At 43.7% G+C, this 26,706-nt stretch overlaps 1 protein-coding gene across 2 annotated transcripts in view; it reads left to right on the forward strand.

Moving 5' to 3' along the window:
* The first annotated feature begins 526 nt into the window (after positions 1–526).
* The window catches only part of GRK3 (G protein-coupled receptor kinase 3), a 125,874-nt gene continuing 99,694 nt past the window's right edge, over positions 527–26,706 (forward strand). Inside the window, exons 1-2 of one of the 2 annotated variants that reach the window (XM_012756557.2) lie at positions 527–694; positions 25,705–25,781. In XM_012756557.2, the coding sequence (XP_012612011.2) occupies positions 582–694; positions 25,705–25,781 (190 nt within the window). In that variant the 5' untranslated portion in view covers positions 527–581. Of the gene's footprint in view, positions 695–25,700; positions 25,782–26,706 lie in introns of those variants that run through there. The other variant, XM_075996652.1, reaches the window with a different exon arrangement.

Here is a 26,706-nt window from a genome sequence, read left to right on the forward strand (position 1 = left end):
TGGGAGCTGCGCAAGGGTGGCCTGCGGACCGCCAGGCTTCCTTATCACCTGTGGGGACAGGTGGGACACGTGCATTTCTGGGGCCACCACCCCACGCTCCCCGGGAGGATGCCGACTGCGACTGTCCAGTTGGAGAGCTGTCGGGCCCAGGGCGCGGAGGCCGCCCCGATCGCCCTAGGGCGGTGGGCGTCGGGGGCCCTGGCTCCCCGGGGAGGGCGGCGACGGGCGTGAGAGCGCGGGCTCTGGGGCGGGAGGTCGGAGGAGGAGGTCGGAGGAGGAGGAGGAGGAGGCGGAGGAGGCGGAGGAGAGGAAGTCCCCCGTGGCCACCCCGCGGGCCGTGCCGGGCGGGAGGCGCGCGGGCACCGAGGGGCGCCGAGCGTTGGGCGCGCGCTCCCCGCGGACCCCGGCGGCGGGGCGGGGCGGGGCGGGGCGCGGGTGGCCGGCGGGCGCGCGGGCGGGCGCGGGCGGGGGGCTGCCCCGGGGCGGCCCCCCACGGCGGGCGGCGGGCGCGGCGGCGGGCGGCGCGGAGGGAAGGAGGGAAGGAGGGCGCGCGCCCCGTCCGGCGAGGCCGGCGCGCCAACATGGCGGACCTGGAGGCCGTGCTGGCCGACGTCAGCTACCTGATGGCCATGGAGAAGAGCAAGGCCGCGCCGGCCGCGCGCGCCAGCAAGAAGATCGTCCTGCCCGAGCCCAGGTACCGGCCGCCCGCGCCCCGCGCCCCTGCGCCCCGGAGGGTCGGGCGCGCCGCGCTGCCCCCGCCGGCCACCTGCGGGGCGGGCCTCGTCCTGCTGCTCCCTGAAATGGGGGCATCCATCGGGGGGCTGCGGGGGGCTGGAGGAGACCAGCGCTCCAAAGTGCCCCGCGCACAGCGGGCGCCCCGGCGTGGGGCTGGGTGGGACTCGGGTGGACCCGCTCCATCCCTGCCGCGTCTCCTTCTGTCCCTGCCCCTCCTTCCAGCCCTACCCCTGTGGCTCTGCCCGTGCCGCTGCTGGGGTCCCCCTCTGCCCGGTCCTTAGGGTCCCCCTCTCCCCGTGCCGCTGCTGGGGTTCCCCTCTGCCCGGTCCTTGGGGTACCCCTCTCCCCGTGCCGCTGCTGGGGTCCCCCTCTGCCCGGTCGTTGGGGTCCCCCTCTCCCCGTGCCGCTGCTGGGGTCCCCCTCTCCCCGTGCCGCTGCTGGGGTCCCCCTCTGCCCGGTCCTTGGGGTACCCTCTGCCCGGTCCTTGGGGTCCCCCTCTCCCCGTTCCGCTGCTGGGGTCCCCCTCTGCCCGGTCGTTGGGGTCCCCCTCTCCCCGTTCCGCTGCTGGGGTCCCCCTCTCCCCGTTCCGCTGCTGGGGTCCCCCTCTGCCCGGTCGTTGGGGTCCCCCTCTCCCCGTGCCCAGTCCTTGGGGTCCCCCTCTGCCCCGTGCCCGTCGTTCCCCTGAGCTCCATCCTGCTCTTTCCTTCCCCCGCCGCCCTCCGCTCCCCCTGGGCTCTCCAGCCGGGCGCGCGGGCTCCTCGCCTTCCGTCCCGGTACTTCAGCTGCTGTTTCCACCGCTCCCTTCCTGGAAAGTCCATCGGCCCCGGCAGTCTCCTAGGATCTTTTCTCCTGTTTTGTGCCCCAGGCGGGATTTTGACCCACTCTGGTTTCTCTTTGGTGCTAAGCGTGCCACCTGAGCCGCCTTTCTCAACTTGCACATCTCCTGGTGGCACTTTATTAAAAGGTTGAAATGGGATTCACTCGAAAAGGCACACCGAATGGGGTGCTTCCAGACTGGAACTGGGTGCTAATTTGTCAAAGAAGGACCCCCACCGAATTGGCCAGGGGCTTGGTGAAGTTCATACCAAGTTGCAGTTTTATTTCAAATAATTTATCGTGGATGAACTAGTAAAAACATTTTACTAGTTCGTGTCACTGGCACCACCCCAGAAAAAGATTGTTCATCAGGTTAGTAGTGAGTTTCAAATAATGTATCAAAGCACCAGTGTTGGATTTTTCCTCCTAGCTTCTTTCTTGATTAATACCATCTTGAGTTGTACAGCTACCGTGGTTCCTTGAAGCGAAATAGCTCTTGGTGCAATTGATGATAAAAAGAGGAATCTTCTTTATCATGAATTTGAAACCACGCAATTCTGTAAAATCTTGGAATTTAAACCATAGCTATTCTCCATTGGAAATCATCCGTCCTTCACGCGTGATACACCCAAGATTGCTTAAATGTTACCTTGACTTAGAAAAAAAAAATCTTCCTTTTGTTGCTAAGTGATCATCAGATTATTTTTTGAAGTTCATTTACAAGCCCTATGATACAGAAAATATCAGTCCCTTTGAGTTATTGGTTGTGAAAAAGCCAACTTGTGCAAATGAAGACATGCTTGCTAGATGGTTTTGGTTTGTGTTCCCTCCTTAGCTCATGCCTCTTGTTGGTTTTGTAGTGTGTGCTGTTTTGAAAGGCAATGCCAAGTAGTGGAAATCAGGGAAAAAAATGCAGATCTTTCTAGAGTGCTATGAATATAACACTCTTTTTCTGGAGTTCAACATATCTGAAGCTAATTGAAAATCAGTGCAGTTGAAAATTTCTGGCTAATGGGTAACTTAGAGAACAAGAACCCCAGATCAAACCTAAATTTCATTTAAAAAAAACAAAAAACAAAAACAAACCCTGTACATTTCTGTACATGTGGTATAAAAATCCTTTTTTTTTTTTTTTCTCTTGCCTTTCGTACTTCCCCCAAAGGGCAGGGAGTCCTAAATAAATAGGGTTTCTATATTTAAAATCAATAAATCTCAACTCATGGGCAGGTTTTTTTTTTTTTTGTATTTTTTAGTAATATACAATTACTAAAATTAGGAACTTCTGTTCATTATTTTTTCTCGGTGTTGAACTTAATGTGACTTCTGCTTTTTTAGTATCCCTCTTAAGAATATAGTTATGTGCTTAGGGAATTCACTTCCTTGTATGAATGCCTTTGTTTTTCCATGGTATTCTTTGGTGATTCTTTCTTTTAAGGCATAATTACTGACCATGAGCATGTTTCTTATGGTATTTTAGAATTGAGAAATGTCAGCAGGAGAGTAATTTTAGGAAACAACCCTTTAGTAATTGTTATTCTGTTGCTGTTTTTTGAATAGACTCTTAAATTAGGCCATTGCAACCTCTTCCAGAGATTCTAATTTGTTTTGTATTTATCTCGAGGGTTTTGGCTTTAGTTTTGTAATGTAACCATTTACAAAGTAACAGTCACTCCTTGTACTGGGTTAGGATTCTCTTACATTGAGATTATCAGTTAAAATATCTTGCAGAATTTTCTCTATCACTGGATGGCAGTAGTCTACCTGCTTGGTTTGGGGGTGGGGGTTTGGGGGGGTTTTAGATCCTGTAAGAAAGTTAATTTCATGTTAAAACACCTCAGCACAGCAACTCAAAAGGCTAGTATGACTTCACTGTGTTGGTAAAGGGATACTATTCAAATGTTTTCTGATAAGAGTTTCTATTTCATCTTCATTATGGGCTGAGCCATGTGATCACCGGTTTTTGGTATTCTTGAAAAGGTATTCAGAGTTGCACTTTTAGCATTCGAATGAGAAGTGTACATTTTAACTTGCCATTGGTCTATCACCAGTGATTTTTCATTTCCAGCTAATTATTTGAAGTCACTATAGTATTCTGTGTGCTTTTTTTAATTTTAGTTACTTTGCCTTTTTCGCAGTTGTAAACAGAAAAGCATCAGAACTAAACAACATCTAGCTAATATAAATGAAACACAAGGTCTGTAGGCTCCTGCCCATTACAGAAGAATCTAAGAAAATGAAACTTTCTGCCCAGGGGAGATTTTGTCTTTCTGAGATGGCAAGAGCAAGAGGCAAACATTTTGTTATGTTGACACATTATTCAATTAATGAACCAATGAGTGCAAATCTTGTAAAAGCTGACTGTTTGTTTGAATTATATAGCTGCTTTAGTTTGCTGAAATGTTTGTTGAGCTAATGTAGCTGATAATGAGCCTATTGGGAATAGTAACCCGTGACCCATGGACTCGCTGTGTAGGCCCAGTTAAAACAGGAGCATTTAGATGTGTGTGCCAATTGTTTTACACCATCTTAGAAAAGAAGTATTTTTATTTCAGTAGGGTCTATTTCACAAGCAAAGGCTCACAAAGGGTCAGCATCTTGTGCCCTAGACTGGTGAAGACAGCTTCTGCCATAGGCTCTATTACTGTGTTAACCTTTTCCCAAACAGAATGAAATTCAATTGACTTGGAATGACACAGAGTTGAAAGAGGTTGAGTAACACGAACTTCATCTTTCCCCTGGAGTCTCATTTCTGTTTGTCTGGACATTGACAGTTTTGGATCGTCTATTGCAAAGCTTGTCCTTTCAAAATAGTCATACAATATGATGGAAGGATCTGAAAACAACATTTAAAAAAATTTTTTTATAACTTTCTAGGAGCACTCTGACCATCTTTCCAGACATTTTTATGGGACTGTTTATGATATGAATTCAGTACATAGTTGTAGAGTCATTTTTATGAGCCAGGCATGGGATGCTATGATGAACTCTACCACAGCCCTTCCATCAGGGAACGTATAGTCTTGTGTGAAATGCACAGAATTGGGTATTTTAAGTGTCCCTGCTTGAAAATTCTATTTTACCATGGGCAAACAGCATTTGGATAGCTTTTATTACTATTCTTTATTCGTAGAACATAGAATTAATATAGAATGTGGAATAATTCATAGAACATGTTCGCTAAGTGTTTTACAATAATTTTTAAATGATTTCCTTTGGAGAACTATCCAGACATAGTATCTACAGTAATATGGTAGCTTTGTGTCTTTCTGTTTGTAAAACCATCACATGTAATTATTGATCTTGAAAAGTGGCACAGTTTTCTTCTCTTGTGGAAATGGGGTTCATTCAGTCATTTCCTAACTCTAATCAATAAGTGATTTGTGGATAACTTGAAATATTCCTCTCTTTCTGGGTTGTAGAGTTTACTGTCTCTTCACTCTCCTGTGCCCACAGCCTAACTTTGGACTGAAAAGTCAGTGTTGGAAAAAAATGCACGGCCTTTAGGGAGAAAGCACTCTTTGCTCTTGATAGGAATATTTCTATGTACAAAACAGTGGTGGTGTTCTTGCTTCTTCTTCACTAAGGGACAAACTCGAAATGTAATTTGTTTTGACCTCTCAGTTATTATTTCATTCTTGGTCAAAGTTAATTTGTGCCAGGGGCTTGAAGATGCAAGGGCTGTGTGTAGCAGCCAATTCTTGGAAATAAATGTTCCGGTGCAATCAATTTTCAACCTAGAAGCTGCCAGAGTCGAGCATTGTGAACTGCTTTGAATTGAGAGCCTCTTAGATCTCTTCGAGGTACAGGCAGCCCTGGCTTTTATAGGCAACCTGTTCTTCGAGACAGCCTCTTAAACTACTGCCTCAGCGCACTGAACTTGGCTTTGCCGGGCATCTGTTTGGACAAGGATGGAGAAACTATCAGAGGAAGGTGTCAAGGCTCAGGGAAGGGAAGAGCAGGTCTTTTTCAGTCCGTGGGTGGCTGGCAGAATAGTAAGATGCAAAGGAGTAGCTAGCAGGATGCCCGGAGTCCCTGTGGTCCTGACAAGGGAATGAGGAGTCGAACCTTCTCGAAGCAATACTGTAATAACTATCACTCATTGAGAGCGTAGCATCCGTCAGGCAGTGGGCGGAATTAGTTCATTTCTTCCCCACAACAGTTCTACCAGGCGAGGAGTATCAGCCCCATTTTCCAGAAGGAGCTGACACTCAGGGAAGGTCGAGAACTCTGCCCAGGTGCCACGTGACAGTGGCCCAGACAGGAATCAAGGCCAGGTTTGCCCCAGGCCAGGGTCTTCCCACCTGGGGGGGGGGGGGGACGGCCTCACCAAACTCCCCGGCCTCTCTCTCATCTTGCAAGGGATGGTCGAGACACTGTGATACCTTTTTATTTCGGGAGAAATCATCTGAGACTGACAGAGAACAGCCAGTCCTCTGGGACCTGCGAAAATGGTAATTATGACTAAGTGAATAAGCAGCTCAACTCCTTATTTTCCAGGAGGAGCGTGAGGGTTAAATGAGTGTTCTGTTTAACGCAAGGCACACAGACTTGCCGGTGTTAATGAGAAACCGTATGATAGACTCCCTCACTCACCCATCCAGCCCCACCCCAGCCTCCAAACAGGATTTTCTGCCATGTTTTTATGTAGAAAAAGGGGCAGCCCGAGCTGTCCCCTCCCCTGAAATGTTCATTTCCGGGAAAAGAGTAAAAGGGGAGAACAATACTTTTGGCTTTATACGCAATAAAAATCAGTTTCTCGTTCCGATAATCTTTAATAAACTCAACTTAATGATAAAATTACACATATGATTTTAATAAAATTATAGTTAAATCTATGATGTTAATAAACTCATACTTGCAGACCACTCTAGGTGGAAGTGTAGTCCGTGTGCATGACTGTCTTCCTCTCTCCTTGTTCCCTGGACATAGGCGACCAGGAAATGGCAATGATTAATTTGGCAGCTTTTACTCTATTATTGTGAAATCATTTGTATAGTTAGTAATTTGCATGCTAATGGGGCTGGATAGCCCCCCTAGCCCCACTCCTCCCACCCCAACTGCCTCTGCTTCTCCTAGTTCTCACTTCTTTCTTCTTCTTTTTCTATTTTTATCATCGATTAGAAGTTAGACGCCCTCCCCACCCCACCCCCGGGCCTTTTTTTTGATTGTTGTATGGGTCTAAAATGCAGAAGAAGTAATGACTTGGCTCTTCATATCCTGTAAATGTTTTTTCTAATTTTGGAAGCCTTCTTTTGGGTCATCTGTGCTTCAGCTGGTGCATAAGCATATTTTGATACTTTCTATGTAGGACGTTATTATAGAAGGAGCCCATAGAGAATACAGTGAAAATGTTTTTGCAGTTCAGAGGTTTTATGATTGGTGGTGGGTACAGGTCAGCCTTGAACCCGCCTTGGACCTGCACTCTTGTCTGCTGCCCCTTCCTCCTCCCAGGGTCTCGGGATTACGAAAGGGAGGTCATGTGAAAGTGGCCGGCCCAGGCCTACATCCCTAGTGTACTAGGAGATCAGCTGTCATTGCTGGTCCCCTCATTTTTCTGTGCCACCCCCACCACCTGCCACACTGTAGTAAAAGAAGATTTCAGATTAGGACCCAGGACATGAGGATCTGATTCCACTGGCAGCTTGGACCTGGTTAGTCACTTGAATTCATGTTTTCAGTTTCTCCATCTGTAGAATATAACACCTATTCATTTCTGATCATGAAAGTCCCAATAAAAATCTCTGTCCCATGAGACTTTTCTATCCATACATTTATAAATAGCAGAAAACATCAACAATTATTCATATTGAATTTCAGACACAGATAATGCAAGAAAAAAAAAGTTTGGAAGAGATATTAAAAGACATGATTTTTTGTTGTTGTTGTTTACACCATAGGATTTTTATTGTTGGGATTATATTAATATATAGTATGGGGTGTAAGTAAATCTTAATAATGTACACAATAGCAGCAGATATAAGGCAGTTTTCTAAGGAGACCCTGTGCCATGTGCTCTGAGCAAGAGGGAGTAGGTCAGGGAGGGAGGACTTCTGGAAAGCTGTGTTGTCAGCCTGGATCAGAGAAGAGCAAATCTTGCCCTTAGACTGACAAGTAAGTGAGTTTCCCAGATTTCTCAGTGCTCTTCCTCTGGCTGTTTGTTGTGGCACTGTGTGTCTACCTTTTACGCTTGATGCTTCACTCATTTCCTTTTTTCCCCTCTCTCCTTCTCTCCCTTCTTTTGTCTGTCCATCTATCCATCCAGTAGGCCCTGCTATCAGTGCACCAGAGTTCGTGAACATGCTGCTTAAATATGTATAGCCAGGCAATGAAGAGAGTTGACTCATTCTTTAGAGGTCTTTGCTTCAGTAAATTGAACCGACAATCCTAATCTGGAAGCAGCTGGCTTCGGTGTAGTGAGCATAAGGTGATTCATTCTCCTCTTCCTTAGCCATTAACGTGTTGCATATTGACAACATGGAATTGTAGCATCTCATGTTCTAAAAGATCTTGGAAGGTATCCAGTCTAGTCGTGCATTGGGTGACATCAATGGGTGGCTTCTTTCTCTAACAACCAGCCAGGGCATCTTTGATGAGCATCTTTGGAAACTTTTTGGGGTTAGTAAGCTCTCTTGCAATAAATACATTCAGTGCACTGATCTCGTACTATCCAATTTTGTGGTCACGCAAAGCAAGTTCAGTTCCTCCCAAATGTGGCGGATCTGGGAATGTTTCAAGGTAGCTTCCCTAGCCTGTCGGTGGCTTTTCCAGGAGGCTGTCCCCAGCTCCTGCAGTCAGTCCTCATCGTCTGCCGAACTGGGTGCCTGGCTCCGTGTGGTCTGTGCGCCTCAGCCTGGACATAAATTTTAGAAAGAAAGTGAGCTTTTAATTATGCCGAAAAAGTCATCTTCTGAGGAGGTTGAGGGGACAGGTTACATACATTCAACAAGGTAAAACCCCATTAGCTGGAGAAGACAGCAAGCGTCTTTAATGTCTGCAATAAAACTTTCCTAAATAATATTCTCTTAGTATTTGTGCTCTGTGGGATTCATTAGCCCATTGATACTTATTATCTAGATAATTATAAGTCTGGTTATATTTTCAGATTATTTGTTCTAAATTTTTCTGTATCTGTATTGCTTTTGATAAGGGTTTAAGTTAAAAATGAACTCAAAGCTACATGGAATGGCATTTACACAGCTGTTAGATATTGCAGACTTTCAGTTTGCTTTGTGAATGTCTAAGGCTGTGATGGTATTTTGGATACAACTTTTTTGAAAGAAAAAATGAGGTTGTTTGGTGATGGTGGGATGGTCTTTACTTAAAATGGAACTAATTCTGAGAGGTCAAGGGACTTTAATATATATCTTTAGCCTGTTCCTACTTTTTTTTCAACTAAATTTCTGTTTCTTTTCTTATGGTACCCTGTGATAAATCTTGTCATGACAACAGTAAGTATAGAATAGAGTGTTAAGTTTTTGTGCTATCTTTTGTGTTCCATTTTGGACCTGTTTTGTTTCCAGTGGCAGTGGAGGGTTTTTGCGGACAGGGATTTTTTTAGGGTTTAATCATTCAAGACACTGGCCTTTTTTTTGTTGTTGTTGTTCCATGTGGAAAATTAACTAGTGGCTCCACGTCTGTGTCCTTTAAATAAAAGTGATCTACATAATACTGGATTGATGTTTTAAGTTATTTAAAAAATTTAGGTTACTTGGCCAGGCACAGTGGCTCATACCTGAAATCCTAGCACTTTGGGAGGCCGAGGCAAAAGGATTGCTTGAGGCCAGGAGTGTGAGACTAGCCTGAGCAACAGAGTGAGACACCCATCTCTACAAAAAATAAATAAATAAATAAATAGAAAAATTAGCCAGGCATGGTGGCACATGCCTGTAGTCCCAGTTACCTGGGAGGCTGAAGCAGGAGGATCGATTGAACCCAGGAGTTTGAGGTTGTTGAGGTTGCTGTGAGCAATGCTGATGCCATCGCACTCTAGCCAGGGCTGTAGAGCCATACACTGTATCAAAAAGAAAAAAAGAAATTGAGGTTACTCTACACGAAAAGCTTATTTCGGTGGAATCGCCTTCCTGTGCGATTAGAGTTTTAAGTGGAGCATTTTGGTTCTGATCATCTTGTGACTATCTGGGGTAGCATATATGATGGCCGAACAGATAGACAAGGCAAGACAAGTTTGAAGGGCCTCAGTGGTTCTAGCCTGTTAAAAGCCTCTTTCCCTTACTCTCCTGCAGAACGCTCTAGAACTGCTGTGTCAATTGGGTCAGTATTGAGCTGATCTTGGCGAGAGGCTGACTTGCCGGACTTCTCATTTAGACCTGTACGTGCACCTGTTAGCTTGTTGCACCCAGCGATGATTGACGATAATTTAGTTCATGTGTGTGCCATAGACTTGAATTTAGGGTTTTGGAAAACCCCAGCCATACTTGTATATAGTGCTACTATAATAGTTTTACAAGTATTAACCTTTTTAAGGTTTTACAATTATCCTTTATGGTAGGTAGCAATTCTAAAAAGCAAAACAAAATGACTCTAGATATGTCCGTGTGGGGATGTTGAGAGGTATATTTTATCTACTAGGGAAAAACTTGCTCTGTCCTTAGACACCAGCATCTTTGCCGTGGTACAGGGAGTGGCCGTCAGCCTTGCAGACTCAGAAACAGGTTTTGTCGCTATGGTGAGCACCCGTCTATTGTGCAACTCACACGACAAGCAAAGTCTGCCCGGCTAATCCATTCTCTTCTTACTTTTTTTATTTTATTTTATTTTTTATTTTCTTTTTGGTAGGGACAGGGGTCTCACTCTTGCTCAGGCTGGTCTCGAACTCCTGAGCTCATGCGATCCTCCTGCCTTGGCCTCCCAGAGTGCTGGGATTACAGACACGAGCCACCACGTGAGGCCCCCACTCCCAAAAGTGCACTAGCTCTCTTCCACCGTAGATTTGAAAAGCCAAAGTACAACTCGAATGTCGAGTTCGCTTCTTGACACTGAACCCTAACTCTCGGAGGAGCCGAGGTGCTAGAGCTCTCTCCCTTGCAGGGTTGCCCTCATGGGACACAGAGTGGCCATCAGCAGGTGGCATAGTGAGCACAAGCTTACAGCACCTGACTCTGCAGCTCCCGTAGCTGGGACTGAGCCATCTCTGCGTAGGGGCGTGGCTTGTACTGGTGGCTTCTGTGACAACTTCTCTTTCCCTATTTCCACGTTTCCTGTTCTCATCGGCTCTCTGTTCCAATTCCAGGCCTCCACTGCATTTGATAATACCAGTCAATGAAACCACCGACAAGGTTGCCCAGTCAGGAACCTTTGGCATTTGTCTGCCCTTTGCTTTATGTGTTGCTTTAAAGTTTTTACTCTCAGAGGGCAAGCATTTTTCTTCATTCAGAGATTTTTGGAAACGGCTCCATATAATACTCACCATCCTGTTTTAGAAGGAGGAAGTCCAGGTTCGGGGAGAAGTTACTTGCTCAAGGTCATACTGATAACAAATAACACAGCTGAGCCTCAAACCCAGGTCTTTGGATTCCAAATTCGGTGCATTTTAATAAAAGCTGCAGACTGTATTTTGCCAGGCGTTTGGGTAGAGGCGCGTTGTCAATTTCAGACATTAGTAATGCAGTTTGAAAATGCTTTGTATTCATTCAGTCAAGGTTGTCAACCACAGGGATCTGAGCTCCAGTGACAAAATTTCCCTGGACACTGTGGCTTAATAAATATATCAATAATTCCCCAGAAGATGTTGTCAATTTCATGTTAAATAATAGGATAATTATTAATAATGGTGGCAATGTTATAACTTGAGAAAAGCTACATGTCAAGAGTTCTTAATGTTGTCTTACCTCAAACATCTTTTTTTTGTGTGTGTGATTTCAGATGCATCCTTATTTTAAAAAACAAAATTAAAATCCATCTCTATCTTTGTCAATAGATAAATGAGTCCTCTGGACTTGAGCACACGTGTCGGTTGTTCTAGATACATAAAGGATTTCTTATGTTAAACTCGACCCGTGTTAGTAGTCCATTCTAAAGTGTGATAGAGAATTAATGAAACAGGTTGCACATTTAACCTTTATGCAGGCGGGTTGCCAAGGTCACGCTGGGATGGAGTTCTGTTTGTCGGGAATACATTAGTGAATCCAGTTAGACTTGCCTTCGTCTAGTGATACGTGATGAGTTTTTCCTTGTCAGTAATGCATGGCTCTGTCTCAGTCTTTTGAATTGCTGGACAGTAAGTCAGCGCTCTTACCTTCTTAACCCTATGTTCATAATCACAAGTGCTATTGCAGTGAATATTCTTACATGCGTATCTTTGAGCCTGTGTGTGAGCCTGTCTCTAGGATAGATACCTAGAAATAAGTAAGATTTGGGCATGTTCATTTTTGCTAGATGATGACAAATTGTCCTCTTTATTTTACAAATAAACAAGAGCTGCAAAGAACTTTTAAACTTTGTGCGGAAGTCTCACTATTAGCAGTAGTGTTATTGTTAGTTTGAAATTATTTCATATAAACAATTATTTTACACAGACTATATAGATAGAGTTGGGTAAAACAAAAAAGAATGATGTTATTGCAGGTAAGACCCAGGATTTTAATTGTAAATGAAGAGTTACATGTGCACGAGGTAAAAACCTGGTCAGGTTAGATTAGAATTGAAAAGTCATTTGAGATTCATGATTTTTTTTTTCTTTTGAAATATATGTATTTATCAGCCCCAGCCATTGAAAAGTCCAAGAAACAACTGCAGTCTCATCAACCGGCACGACTGCACCTGACTCCAGGTATGGGCAGGGCCTGGGCAAGATGAGCCCGGAACCTCTGTTATCTGTTGTATCAGAGAAAACAAAGGAGCCACCCAAGAGCTGAGATGGGTACGGTGTCTCATAAACTCAGAGGCCAGAAAGAGGGGTTCCCACTGGCAAAGGTGGGACACTCTGAGCATCAGAAGAACATGACTGGTTCAAATTCTCTGAATGTGTACAAACCGATTGTGGTAGGCAGAATAATGGCCCCTGAAAGGTCCACATGTTAATTCCCAGAACTCTGAGTATGTAATGTTACATGGCAAGGGGGTGTTAAGGCTGTAGATGAAATTAAGGCAGCTAATGTGCTGAGTGGATGATAAAGAGATTGTCTTGGATTATCTGGGGCTGTTGTTGCCAGGGAGAGACAGTGTCAGGTTGATGCAGTGTGGGAATGAGTTGAGACCAGCCACTGCTCGCTCTGCAGATGGAAGGATGGAGGGAAGGGGCTGTGAACCAAGGAATGTGGGCAGCCTCTAGACTCCGGAAAAGGCAAGATAATGGACTCTCCCTTACAACCACTATAAAGGCACGCAGCCCAGCTGGTACTTTGATCATAGCCCAATGAGATCCATTTCAAACTTCTAACCTACAGATCGTTAAGATAATACATTTCCACACACCACATTTGTGTTCATTTACTACAGCAGCAATAACAAGCTAAGATATTCATGCTATGCAAAAAGAGAGATTCCCTAAGCAAAACAGAGCAAAACACCTTATTGATCGCCATTGGCAGTAAAACTTATTTCTCTGTCTCTGAAAAGTAACAATTAAAAAGAGAAAGAAATAAGCGTTTATCTTGCTTTCCTGTGCCAACTATATTTTAGGGTAATCAGAAGCCCTTAGTTAAGGTGGGGGGGGGGAGATCCTTTATATACAAGGATTGTAGCAAATGAATGTGGAAGGAAGGGTGGGGTTTAAAAACATCAGCATTTTGCAATTCTGAATGGAAGTATCGGTTTAGGCAAAGACCATCAACGTATAATAAAATCACGAAATGGAAGGTTGATGGAGAATTTCAAGGGGGGAAATCAAACTATCACCCATGGAATTTTCTACGTGATTTTCTCATCACTAGGATGAGGTCACTGTGGCGCCTCCTTACGTGAGGAGATATGAAGAGCCAGGGCCGTCCGGAAAGTGTCCCTGGGCCATCCGGAAAGTGTCCCTGGGCCATCCGGAAAGTGTCCCTGGGCCAATCCGGAAAGTGTCCCTGGCGCTGGATATAATCAGGGCTGGAGTATAGTCAGGTCGTCTGAGCTCACTTTCAGTTTGTGGGGAATACGGAGATAGAGGAACAAGCGGAATGACCCCACGAGGAGGCAAAGAGACAAATCCAGGGTGGGGACGTCCTCCAGGCCCGTTGCCTTGGTTTCCTCAGTAAGTCACTGAAGATAGAAATTGGTGGGGGGGGGGCTCTAGATTACGACAGATTTAAGAGCTTTAACAATCAGATGAGTGTCGCGTGTGGCTCTTGGTTAGGTCCTGACTCAAACCCACCAGCTGTACAAAGTCACGGAAATGTTACTTGAGACTGGGTATCGGATCTTCAGGAATTGCTGCCATTTCCAGGGTGGCATCAGGAAGGGATCCTAGATTGTGTTCACATAAGGAAAATGTCCGGAATTTCTAGAACTGCAAACGGAAGCAGTGAGGGCGAAACGGCGCGTGGCCCGAGGTGGGCCTTACAAGGCCTTGCGAAGCGCGGGCAGGGCGGGGCCGGAAGTGGCAGGTGCCACTCTGATGGCTGCCGCCGAGGGGCGAGTGATGGCTGTGGGGCCCACTGTGTGCTCTCTTTCGTATTTGGGAGTCTTTACAGCCGTTTTTAAAGACAGTGGAGCAGGTGGCTAGGTGTGAAGACCGCAACCGTGTCCCCCAGGCTGATGGAAACCTCTGTTGTCCCAATGCCGTGTGCAAGAGCATGGGTGACTCAGGGTTACTTAGGGTGCGCGAGAGCACTGGTGACTTAGGGTCACAGATATGAAACGCACTGCATCTCAGACAACTTGGACTGAAGGGAGGGCGGTGTATTTTTTGGAAACTGCATTAGCTGACTTCAAAAGGGGGCTTCTCGAGAGTGATTGCAGAGATGTGGGCAGAGTTTTGATGAGCTCATTTGCAACCAAAGAGGCCTGACTAATCCAACTGGAGTGGACTGATTCACAACCTCTTGACCTGATGACTTGCCGCAGAAAGACGAGAAAAAAGCGCAAGAAGGCTATGAAAGGGCAAAAGCATAGTAAGAAATCACATTTCAGAAGACTACACCCATTTTCTTCCTGGGCGCCAAAGACTCCACTGAACTTCATTCAGATCATGAATGTCCATTCAATCGTAGCTCTGATGTTTAAACTTAGCAGGAAAAAGCTAATAAGCCATGCTGTTTAAGATGATCTGTCCTCTCAGCTAGCCATACGAGCCTAATGAAACTTTGCAATGTAATTCTCTCTTATTAAAATTACTTTAACAGCTTTCTATTTTTAAATTACATGAATATTAATTTGTCAAAACATTTCAAAATAATTATTCTAAAATAAGTGCTTCCTAATGTGTTGCTCTAAGACGGGCCTCACTAAGTAATTACCAACAAGATTAGTATGGAGAAAACCAAAATTTTATTAAGAGAAGCAAAAGAGAATCTGGATACATGGAGAGCTGTAACCTATTTCTGGATAGGAAGACTCAATATTGTGAAGATGTCGGTGCTCTTCAAATTAATCTATAAATTGAAGATCAGGATCGAAATGAGAATCCATTCAAATGAGAATTTTTTTTTTTTTTTTGAGACAGAGTCTCGCTTTGTTGCCCAGGCTGGAGTGAGTGCCGTGGCGTCAGCCTAGCTCACAGCAGCCTCAAACTCCTGGGCTCAAGCGATCCTCCTGCCTCAGCCTCCCGAGTAGCTGGGACTACAGGCATGCACCACCATGCCCGGCTAATTTTTTTCTATATATATTAGTTGGCCAATTAATTTATTTTTATTTATAGTAGAGACAGGGTCTCGCTCTTGCTCAGGCTGGTTTAGAACTCCTGACCTCGAGCAATCCACCCGCCTCGGCCTCCCAGAGTGCTAGGATTACAGGCGTGAGCCACCGCTCCCGGCCCCAAATGAGAATTTTAAAGAACCTCACAAACTGGCTTGAGGCTCTCTTGAGCCCAGGAGTTCGAGGCTGCAGTGAGCTATAATCACACCACACTCCAGCCTGGGCCACAGAGTGAGATCCTGCCTCTAAGACAGCAAAACAGACAAAAACAGCTTAATCCTCGTTCATCTGGAAGAGAAAATGGGCAAAAATAACCAATAGACTTTTGAAAAAGTAAAACAGTGGGGATCTGCTCTTCCAAATAAAAAAAAGCATTGCTTTAGTGTTTAAAATAGTGTAAATATTCATACATACACGTATATATTAGTACATATGAATTTGGTTTGCTTATGGATAAAGGTGGCGTTCTGAGTTGAGGAGGTAGAGTGGTGTGTGATCACTGGCTTATCAAAGTTACAGTCCAGCCACATAGTGCACAAAAGTAAATCTCAGGTGTTCAATGAGATAAAAATATTAAAAAACACCAGAAGGGTAAAGGAATACATTTTTATTACTCTGGAGTACAGAGGCTTTCCTAAGTAACCCCCAAACCTGGAAACTGTGAAGGAGGAGATTTGCAGGTGCAATGAGGCAAATGAACAGTCCTCAAAGTGACAAAGGTGTCACACGCCAAGTCAAAAGGCAGGTAGCATTCATAGAAAAATCATACTGAACCATCTCCCGTGGACCACATGTTAGTTTGTCCATCCGTTTGCTTAGATAGCGCTGGTCTACTGAAATTCCAGACTGGCTCACGTTGTCCTAGGAGGAGGGGGGAGGAGAGGGGTTAGGAGGCCGGGACCGTGTTTGGGTGTCCAGAAACGACGGCAATCTGCATCAAATGAGTTGGCAATTTTTTGCCGGTCGCAATTTCATCTGTCAGTCATTGGGAAGGAAGCGTTTGCTTTAAAAAAAAGCCATGAAAAGCCGGACGTTAATTTCATGGGTGGTAATTTAGGAATCCTTCTCACATAGTTACAAAAATAAGTGAGTCCAAAAGTGGAGGCTATTTGTGGCCTGACATTTTTTTTTTTTTTTTTTTTTTTTTTTAGTTGCTGTTGTCCTTTGTCCATTTTGTTTGATTATTTGGTGCAGGCTAGCAGGACTGACACGGTCCTTCCCGAGAGCCCTGTTGCTTGTCCTCCCTCCGCACCTGCCATGGCCCCTCGGATTCCGAGGTTCGGCCGTGCCGAGCCGGGCTCTGGCGCCCTGCCGTTGCCCCTGGGAAAGCCGGCCTGTCACACTGCACTGGGACTGCCTGTGTCCTCCACTGTCACCCTTTCTGGACAGGGGCTCCTTCAAGGCAAGGGGTGGGTGGGATTCACTTTATTCCTAGAGTAAATCACAGTGCCTTGCTCGTGGCAAGCATGTGTTCACAGTACATACCTTTTGAGTGGATGAATGGCCAAATGAGCAGATGAATGAATGGTCTTTTCCTTTCCTTCCCAAAGAATATATGTAATTTAATATCCTATATTAGATATGGCTAATATCCACAGTATTTCACTTTTTTCTTTTCTTTTTTTTTGAGAGAGGGTCTCACTGTGTCGCCCGGGCTAGAGTGCAGTGGCGTCGTCGTAGCTCACTGCAGCCTCCAATTCCTGGGCTCAAGCGATCCTCCTGCCTCAGCCTCCCGAGTAGCTGGCACTACAGGCATGCGCCACCCTGCCCTGCTCATTTTTCAAAAAAAAAAAAACCATTTTTTGTGGCGATGGGGTCTTGCTGTGTTGCCCAGGCTGGCAAAGTATTTAACTCTTTAGAGATAGCTGTGACAAAGATGTGACTCTTCCAGTGGTATGACATCAGCAATTCTTGAATTCACTTGAATGTGGAAAAAATATTGGGCAGGTTATAACATTATTTTTAACTCCAAATCTGGACAGATTTGGCATATATATAGCTTTTTTTAAAAAAACTATGAAAAATAGTTTTCCTTAAACAATGTTAGGGTGGCTTTTACGCAAGACAAATGCTAGCCGAGAAAAACTCCGCTAATAGTGATTTATTATTGAGTAATGAAATATACAAACATGAAACTGGAATCAGCTGGGGGCAGAGGCAGGAAGGCGGTAAAAGCCTAAAGTCTCTGGGAGAACTGTTTGTTTGGAAGAACGGCTTTGAAATCTTTGCAGCTAAACCATGGTCGCACCTCATCTGCGACTTCACTCCTTGGGCTTTGTCACCTGCGGTCAACCGAGGTCTGAAAATATTGAATGGAATGTGTCAGAGACAAACAATTCATAAGTTTTGGTTGAGTTTTAAGTGCTGTCCTGAACAGTGTGGCGAAACTTCCCGCCATCCCGCCTGGGGCTTTGGGTCCACGCAGTAGGTGCCACCAGCTAGTGAGTTGCTTAGCAGCTGGCTCGGTCGCCAGAGCGACTGTGACCCTTATGTCACCTGAGATGGCCCGAAGTGCAAGGGCAGGGATGCTGGCAGTTCGAATGTGCCAGAGGGAGGCTGTACAGTGCTTTCCTTTAAGTGAAAAGGTGAAAGTTCTCAATTTAAGGAAAGACCAAAAAAAAAAAAAAAAAAGTATGCTGACATTGATGAAATCTATGGTAAGAATGAATCTTCTATGCGTGGAACTGTGAACAGTGTTTGTTATAATTGTTCTGTTTCTTATTAGTTAGTTCCTGTTGTTAATCTCTTGCTGTGCCTAAATTACAAATTAAACTTTATTATGGGTATGTATGTATAGGAAAAAAACGGAGTCTGCAGTTTTAGACTCCACTGGGGGTCTAGGAACAGATCCCAGTGGATGTCCCTGCCCCCAAACCCCCATGTAGAAGGCCAGGTTTGCCATCTGGCTTTTCTGGTCTTGAATGTCCTTTTTAGACCAAGATGGTTTGAGAAAGGCAGATAAAAAGGCAACTCCGTGCCCTTTCATGTGAATTGAAAGGCAGTCTCTATTCCTTAGAATACGGCCTAAGCTGGTGTAACAGAGAGCCCCAAAACACAATGGCCCAAGGCCCAGGCCACACCACAGACAAGTCACATCAGAATCTCGGTGGAGGGGGCTAAGCACCAGTATTTTAAGGGCTAAGCACCTGTCTTCCCAGGTGCTCCTGGAGCATAGCCGAGCTTGGGAACCCCCGGTCTAGAGAAGTTCCGAGCTGACCAGGGAGGGTCTGAGCCGAGCCGCGCAAGGCCATCCCCGAGCCCGCACGCTGCCACTGCCACCCCCCGTGGCAGGGCTTGTCTCCCGGCCCAGGCAGGTGTTTCAGTTACAGCCGTAGCCGTTCCTCGGTCAGGAGGAGGAGGAAGTGGAGTGCAAGCGCTTGCCTTGAAGGAAGAGATGGGGAAGTGTTAGAGCGTTATGTCACTTCTCCGCAGGTGCCGCGGGCGGGAGCCGGGTCATGTGACTAGCTGCAAGAGAGGCTGAGAACCGCAGTATTAATTTGGGTGGCCACCTGCCCTGCTAATTCTGGAGGCGGACCCGTTTCCATTACTGATAGGTAATGGTGGCCACCATACCATCCATTAATTGCAACTGAATTTATCATCGGTTGTCAATTACCAACTCTAAAACTCCCAACACAGTTCGGTTGATCTCATATATATAATTATGTGCATAGGAGAGAGTTACATACACACACGTTCACACCGTAGGCTAGATGTAAAGACTTTGGTGGAGGCTTATCGTTTTTAGTTTATATTAAAGTCTCTAACTGCACTTTCTTTCACTGTCATTTATGAGAGTGTTTAAGCGTGAAAACACTGCTGTTGGTTGTTTGTTTTTTTTTTTTTCATTTCTTTAGGCTCCCTTGATGGAAGCTGTTTAGAGATGCAGAAAAGTTATTTTAGACAAGGCATATTCCAGTGACCTCAGCTGACATCCTGGGTCATCACGCCAAGGTCGTTACCATTCTAAAAAAAAAAAAAAAGTGAAGTTCAACTAGAAATACGGTTTTGGTAGAGGATCACATTTTTGAGGGTCCCTCTTTTCATTAGCTTGCTAGATACGCCCTTAATTGTAGAACCAATTGTTGGGTACACATTTAGTATTGATGAATGAGTCTAATTGATCTTTCTGTATTCTTGTGACCAGAATACTTCCAGACCCATGGATCCTTAGCAAATATTAACCGACTTGAGTATGCTTATGTTGTATCAGTTTGTGGAATTTATTTGGAAAAGTGGTACTTATTGGTTCGCTCCTTTGTGGACGTCTCACAGTGGCAGATTGAGTCCTTTGGGGTGCCGCGGTGCTGAAGGTTGGGGACCGAGTGCTGGGATGATTGCCAGCATCCCTCGGGAGTTCACAGGTGTAGAAGGCAGCACAGAGATGTTAATCGTCACAGTCCGTTATGGGGCATGACATGACAGTGACAGTGACAGTGGGAACAGAAGCTGGACCCCTCAACTGGATTGCGGAGGATGGGTAGGAGGTTTTCATGTGAAAAAAAAAAAAAGAAGGCATTAGAGGGAATGGTGTTTACAGAATGATTGAGCGATGAAAGAACCTGTTTCTTTTTCATGGAAAATAAAAAAAAAAATCAAGCCTGGCTGCAAATCGAGAGAGACAACTGCCAGCCGTGGTCGCTGCAGCCCCTCTGGAAGTGCCCCCTGCAGCGTGCTAAGGAGTTCAGACGCTGGGCAAAATGAGAGGCCCTGGGAATCTTTTAAATGAGATAATTGCATGGTCAGATTTATATTTCAGGAAAATGACTCTGGGAGACCAGGAGCGGGCTGCAGCCCCTCCTACACGGGTGTCCCTGCTCCAGTCTCCCGCTCGCGTGCGGTCCACCCCGGCAGCTGCACAGCCGTGGCACACGCTGCCTCTGCATCACTGCAGAGTGTAAAGGGTTTTGCTGGAAAGGTGGATGGATTCTGAAATGGTTACTGTGACCAGTTTGAGGAGATGGCTTAGATGATGAAGTTTTAGTATCTCCAATTAGGTCAACTGATAATCCCATAAATCTGTTCATCCTCCAAGTGGTGTCTGTCCGAGGACGACTTCTGTGCATGACTGTGTTCTTGGGCCAGTGACAGTCAGGTATATTTAATGTCACTTTCATATCCATTTATATATTGCAAAGAAAAAGGCGTTAAAAACAGAATGTGGACTGTCAAAATCTTGTAGGTAAAACAGAAAGGAACTTAAATTCACATTTAGCTTAATTGGGTTTGTCCTGTGCCGGATTGCTTAAGAACATGCAAATTATGCATGAGAGTTGTCTGCCAGAGATCTGGGAGACTGAGGAAAGTTGGAACAGTTGACATTAAACCATGAAAAGTACTTTTACAGGCTGCTTCAGAATCTGTCTGGTGAAGTTTTGTGGTTTTAAACCTAGTGGTAAACTTTTTATTGGGCCTTTGGATAATGTAGCTTTATTCTGGGTGCTTGATGAATAGTTTGTAGAAAATATTTCATAACTACATGTGAAAAAAAGTAGCTTCTTTTGTGGGGGTTAAATCTTGGTATGACTGCTTGGTTGTCTTATCTTTAAAAAAAAATCTGCCTTTTGGGTTTCTGGATGGCCAATAATGGTAATAGTTCTTTTTTTGCAAGCTGGTTACAGTTTAAACAGCACTCTCTTACCATCTTGCTCGATCTTCACAACTATCTTATTATGTGCTACTGGTCTTTTTAGGCAATATATTACATATTATTTAAAATATCTGTTTAAATTCATTTTATTTTGGACATTAGAATAAAGCACAACTAAACACCATATAGACGAATATGGAGGCTTTTAATAATGGGAGGTATCTAGCTTGTCATACATACTGTAGTTTCTCTACTACAGGTGTTGAAGTACAACCTAGTAGGGTTGGCATATCTCCGACTAGTTGGTATTAAATTTTATAAAATCTATTAGGCCTCCCACCAATAGATATATGGTACATATGGGCTTTATTTTCATGAGGAGGAATGTAAAAGTTGTGTTCCTGGAGTTTGAAGGCCAGAATTTAATTCTTCATAACTTTCTGTAATGAAAATTTCAAACACGTGCAGGAGAGAATAACAATATGAAACTGATGTATTAATAGCTATCACGCAGCTTCATGAGTTATTAATACATAGCCTGTCCTGTTTCACCTATACCTCCTGTTTCACTTATACCTATATTATTTTGAAATATATCTAGACATGATATATCATTTCATCTATAAATATTTCTGTATGTATTTGTAAAAGATAAGAACTCTTTTAAAATACAAAAGCATAAACACCATATGTTGCCACTGCTTAAAAAGTCTTCCTTATTACCATTGAATGTTTAATCTATATTCACATTTCTCCAATTTTCTAAAATAATTTTTTTTACTCAAATTGAGTTTTATATAAGGTCCATGTATTATGTCTTATTGTTAATTCTTTTAAGGTTTTTTTTTTTTTTTTTGACCTACATGTGCCTCTGTCATCATTATTTCCTCTTGCAATTTTTTTTGTTAAAGAAATTGGGTCATTTGTTGTATAGTTTCCCATACCCAAGGTTTCGCTGATTGCATCCCCATGGAGTAATTTTTTTAAAAAAGCAAACAAAGCAAAGTTTTCTCAGACGTGACACCAAAAACACAATCTATAAAAGAAAAATGTTTATATATTGGGTTTAACTAAAATTTAGAAGTTTTTGCCCTTTACAGACAGCACTAAGCAGGTGCAAAGATAAATTATAGACTCTGAGAAATATTTGAAAATCACATATATGATAAATAACTTGTATGCGGAGTATATAAAGAACTTCTACAATTGAATATTAGGATACCACTCCTCAGAACAGGCAAAATATTTGAATAGACATTGCATCAAAGAAGAGACATGAATGGCTAATAAGCACATGGAAAAAAATGCTTAGTATCACTACTCATTAGTGAAATGGAAATTAAAACCACAATGAGATGCTAGTTCACATCCACTAGAATGGCTAAAACAAAAGTCATAAAATGAGTGTGTTCAGGGACATAGAGAAATGAGAATTCTTATTTCTATATTGCTGATAGGAATGTGAAATGGCATAGCCAAAATGGAAAGTAGTTTGGTAGTTTCTTCAAAAAATACTTTAAAACATATTTCCCATATGATCTAGGTAATTCGCCTACACGTATCTATCTATGAGAAATATCTCCACAGAGACTTATAGGTGAATGTTCATAAAAGCATTATTTATAATAGCTTCACACAGGAAATAATCCAAATAGAAAAAGTAGACAGAAAATCAGTAAGGGTATAGAAAATCTAAGGAGCACTGCTGACCAACTTGATCCAGTTGACATTTATAGATCAGTCTGTCCAATAGCTACATATATATTCTATTTAAATGCACATAAAATACTCAGCAAGATAGATCATTTTCTAGGCAGTAAAACAAACATCAGCGAATCTTAACTGAATCACTCAAAGTATGTTCTCTGACCACCAAGGAATTAAACTAAAATTTAATAACAGGAAAATAACTGGAAATCTCTGAATATTTAGAAATGAAGCAACACAGTTCTAAATAACTCCTAGGTCAAGGAAGGAATCTCAAGGGAAATTAGAAAATAATTAGAATTGAATGAAAATAGAACATATCGATATTATCTGTGAGATGCAGTTAAATCCATCCCTAGAGGGAATTTTATGACTTTAAATGGTTACATTAGAAATGTTTAAATTCATTGATCTAAATTCTTAAGTTAGTAAAGGAGCAGCCAAGACAACACAGTATTCGTGTACAGACAGACATATGGATTAATGCAATAGGATGGTGCAAAGATAGACCTACACGTATTTAATATTGAATCAACAAAGGAGCCAGGATAACTCAATGTTTCAACAGGTGGCACTAAAATAGGTGTTATAAGGAAAAAAAAGAACTTTGATTCCTACCTTTTACTATACACAGAAATTAACCTGAAATGGATATTGGACCTAACTAAGCACAAAAGCTAAAACTTTAACACTTCTACAGGAAATATAGATTAAAATCTTCCTTACCTTGGGATGTGAAAGATTTCTTAGTACAAACTTTTCATCAAAGAAATATCAATAAATCGGAACTCATCAATTAAATACGTCTGCTCTTAGAATGGACCCATGAAGAAAATGAAGAGTCAAGGTGCCAACTGGGAGAAAATATTATCATCACATAAATCTGATATAGGACTTATTTCTAGGCTAAAAAAAAGAAAAAGGAGTTCACAACTGAGTAGTAAGAAGACAAACCACTCGATTAAAAGATAGGCAAAAGATTTGTCTACAAACTTCACAAAAGAAGACATTGAAATTTTAACAATCATGTGCAAACATGCTCAACATGTTCATTAGGGAAATGGAAACTAAAATACAAATTAGAATAAGATACCAGCACACACCCAGGGGAGTGGCTAAAACCTAAAAAGTCTTACAACACAAGTGTTAACAAGGATGTGGAGCAGCTGGAACTGGTGGGGATGTAGAATGGTACAACCACTTTGGAATATAGTTCAGAAGTTTTTCATATATGTTACAGTTTACCCTATGACCAGCAATTTCATTTCTTGGTGTTTGTCCGTGAAAAATGAAAACACACGCCCATAAAAGACTAATACATGGATATTTATAGCTCCTTTATTCATAATAGCTCCAAACTGGATGCACCCCAAATGCCTATCCACAGATGGATGGGTAAACAAATTGTGGGATAGGCACACATGGCGTACTATTTGGCAATAGAAACGAACTAAATTCTTCTGCACATACCAATATGGATGAGGCTGTCTTATGTCAAGTGAAAAAAGCCAGACACGATAGACAACATATCGTATCATTTTATTTATGTAAAATTCTAGAACTGGGGCATGCAATCTCTGTTAACAAAAGCAAATCAATAGTTACTTGGATTCTAGACTATGGAGGGATTGATTGTAAAGGGGTGCTTTTTGGGGTGATAGAAATATTCTGTATTTTGATTAGGATAGTAGTTAATGGCTGTATACATTGGTCAAAAACTCATCTAATGTTACACTTAAAATATGCATTTAATTACATATAAGTTATAACTTATAAAAAGAAAGATAATGCTAAATGTTCACTTTTACCATCAGTCAATGATAGAGATTCAATTTTCACTTTTTTCCATTTAGATAATCACTTTTGGGGGTTCACTTATTGAATAATCCATCCTTCCCCATTTTTCTGACTTGCTATTTGTATTGTAATTCAGAGGTCCATCTGTATGTGACTGTTTGTGTGCTATTCCATTTGCTTGATAGGTTTGTTTATCGTATCTTAATTATTTTAGCTTCATAACAAGCCCCTGTATCTTTGGTCTCTTTCTTCATAAGTGTCTTGGCTATTCTTGATCTGGTGGTGTTTTGTAGAAATCCTATTTTTATTTGTTTATGTATTTATTTAGAGATAGGGTCTTGCCCTGTCACCCAGGGTAGAATGTAGCAGAATGAACATAGCTTACTGCAGCCTTGAACTCCTGGGCTCAAGCGATCCTCCTGCCTCAGCCTCCCGAGGAGCTGGGATTTCAGGAGCCAGCCACCATGTCTGGCTGTTTTGTATAAATGTTAGAAAGAGCTTTCCTGTTCCTATGTTCTGTGAAAAACTCTGTTGGGAAATTGATGGTAATCACATTGATTTTGTAGATAAATTGGGGTAAACTTTCAATTTTTACAATATCAAATCTTTCTGTCCGTAACTGTGGTGTATCTTTCCATTTCTTTAGATCTTGTTAATGTCTCTCAGTACAATTTGTAATTTTCCCCGTAAAGTTCTTGCCCGTAATTTGGAAGAACAATTTCAAGGTATTTGATGTTTTTTTTTTTATTTTATTTTATTGCAAGTGAAGTCTGCCTTCTAATTATGCTTTCTCATTTTTTATTATAGGCGTATAGAAATATGATTTTTCGAATATTAATCATATATCTAGGGAACTTTTACGGTAGCTTTAGAAGGAAGTGTATTGATTGATCAGCGAAGTCGGTCGCGTGTGTGGGAGACGTGCGTGTGTATGTATGTAGCGTGTGCGGGGTGTGTGGCGTGTGCATGTTTGGGAGAGGGACCGTATTGAAGGTGGGTTTCCAGAGTCCTTAAGTCACTCTGTCGTCGGGTCTCTCCACGCCGGGCTGGCCCCGCGGTGCGGGCGAGCACAGCGCCCAGTGCCGGGACGTTCCCAGCTGCTGGCCTGGTCCGCCGTTTCATGTGGCCGCAGGTGCCAGCCAAGGGCATGGCCCTCGCAGAGTCAGTGTCCCTGGGTCAAGCATCTGTATCTTTCTTCATCCTGGGGGGACAGTCTGTCGCAACGCAGGCCGTGCTGTTAAACACGTGTGACTCTTCCCTTTCAGCATCCGGAGCGTGATGCAGAAATACCTCCAGGAGAGAAATGAAATAACCTTTGACAAGATTTTCAACCAGAAAATCGGTAAGTCCCGCTGGCACATTTTGCGCCTGCTGTAATCTCAGTGATGAAATCGGGCGCTGCGACAGCAATGCATAAATGCAGCCCCTAAGGCTTCATACCCATTTATAACCCCCGCTGGGAACGAAGGCCATCTCGTGTCATGGATGGGGTTGCCAGTGGTGACCCATAGTGCTAGTGATGTGTCTTATGAGTGAGCTGCCGGGAGGCAGACTGGTGTGACCCTGAGTCTTACGGTGGCCCAGGGGGTTGCCCCAGTCAAGGGACTGGGTGCTCGGTAAGCAAAAGCAGCTCCCTCTCTGTGGACCCCCCCTTAATAGCAGATGTCTCCCCACCGCCCTCCTTCAGGACTTGAGCTTGTCTGAGGGCCTCGGTTTCCCAAACTGCACTTGTGCCTCCCGTAGCCACGGGGAGCTGGCGTGTGCCTTCATAAACGTCACCCCGCTCTATGGCTGCCTATTTCCTTCCAAGGCGTGGGGCTGGACCACCTGAGCTCATCGGTTTTCTCGGGCGTGTGGGTTTTGCGTGCCGTTCTTTCTGGCCAGGACCACATCGGTTATGCTTACTCCTGTAGCCCCAGGAATAACAGTGTCCACTCAGCAGGTCACAAGGACCCCCGCCCCATTATATATGTACGCATGGGCCAGGGACCGATCTCTCACTGGCTGAGCCCCAGCTCTGGCCAGAGCTGGCAGTCGTGTTGTTGTGTAGGAGTGCTTTGGAGTCACTCAGCAGTTAGTGCCTGAAGAAATTCGAATTGCATAGGAATTACCTTGGTTTCAAGGCCTATGAAGACATAGGGTATTATATTCACATCTGCCTTCTGAAAATCTGGCGGTTTGTTTAGAGCTGATGGCCAGCAGGGTTAGATAAGAGCTATTGCCTGCCTGCCTGCCTTCCTTCCTTCCTTCCTTCCTTCCTTCCTTCC

This window comes from Microcebus murinus, chromosome 22 (assembly GCF_040939455.1).
Source record: "Microcebus murinus isolate Inina chromosome 22, M.murinus_Inina_mat1.0, whole genome shotgun sequence".
NCBI lineage: Eukaryota > Metazoa > Chordata > Mammalia > Primates > Cheirogaleidae > Microcebus > Microcebus murinus.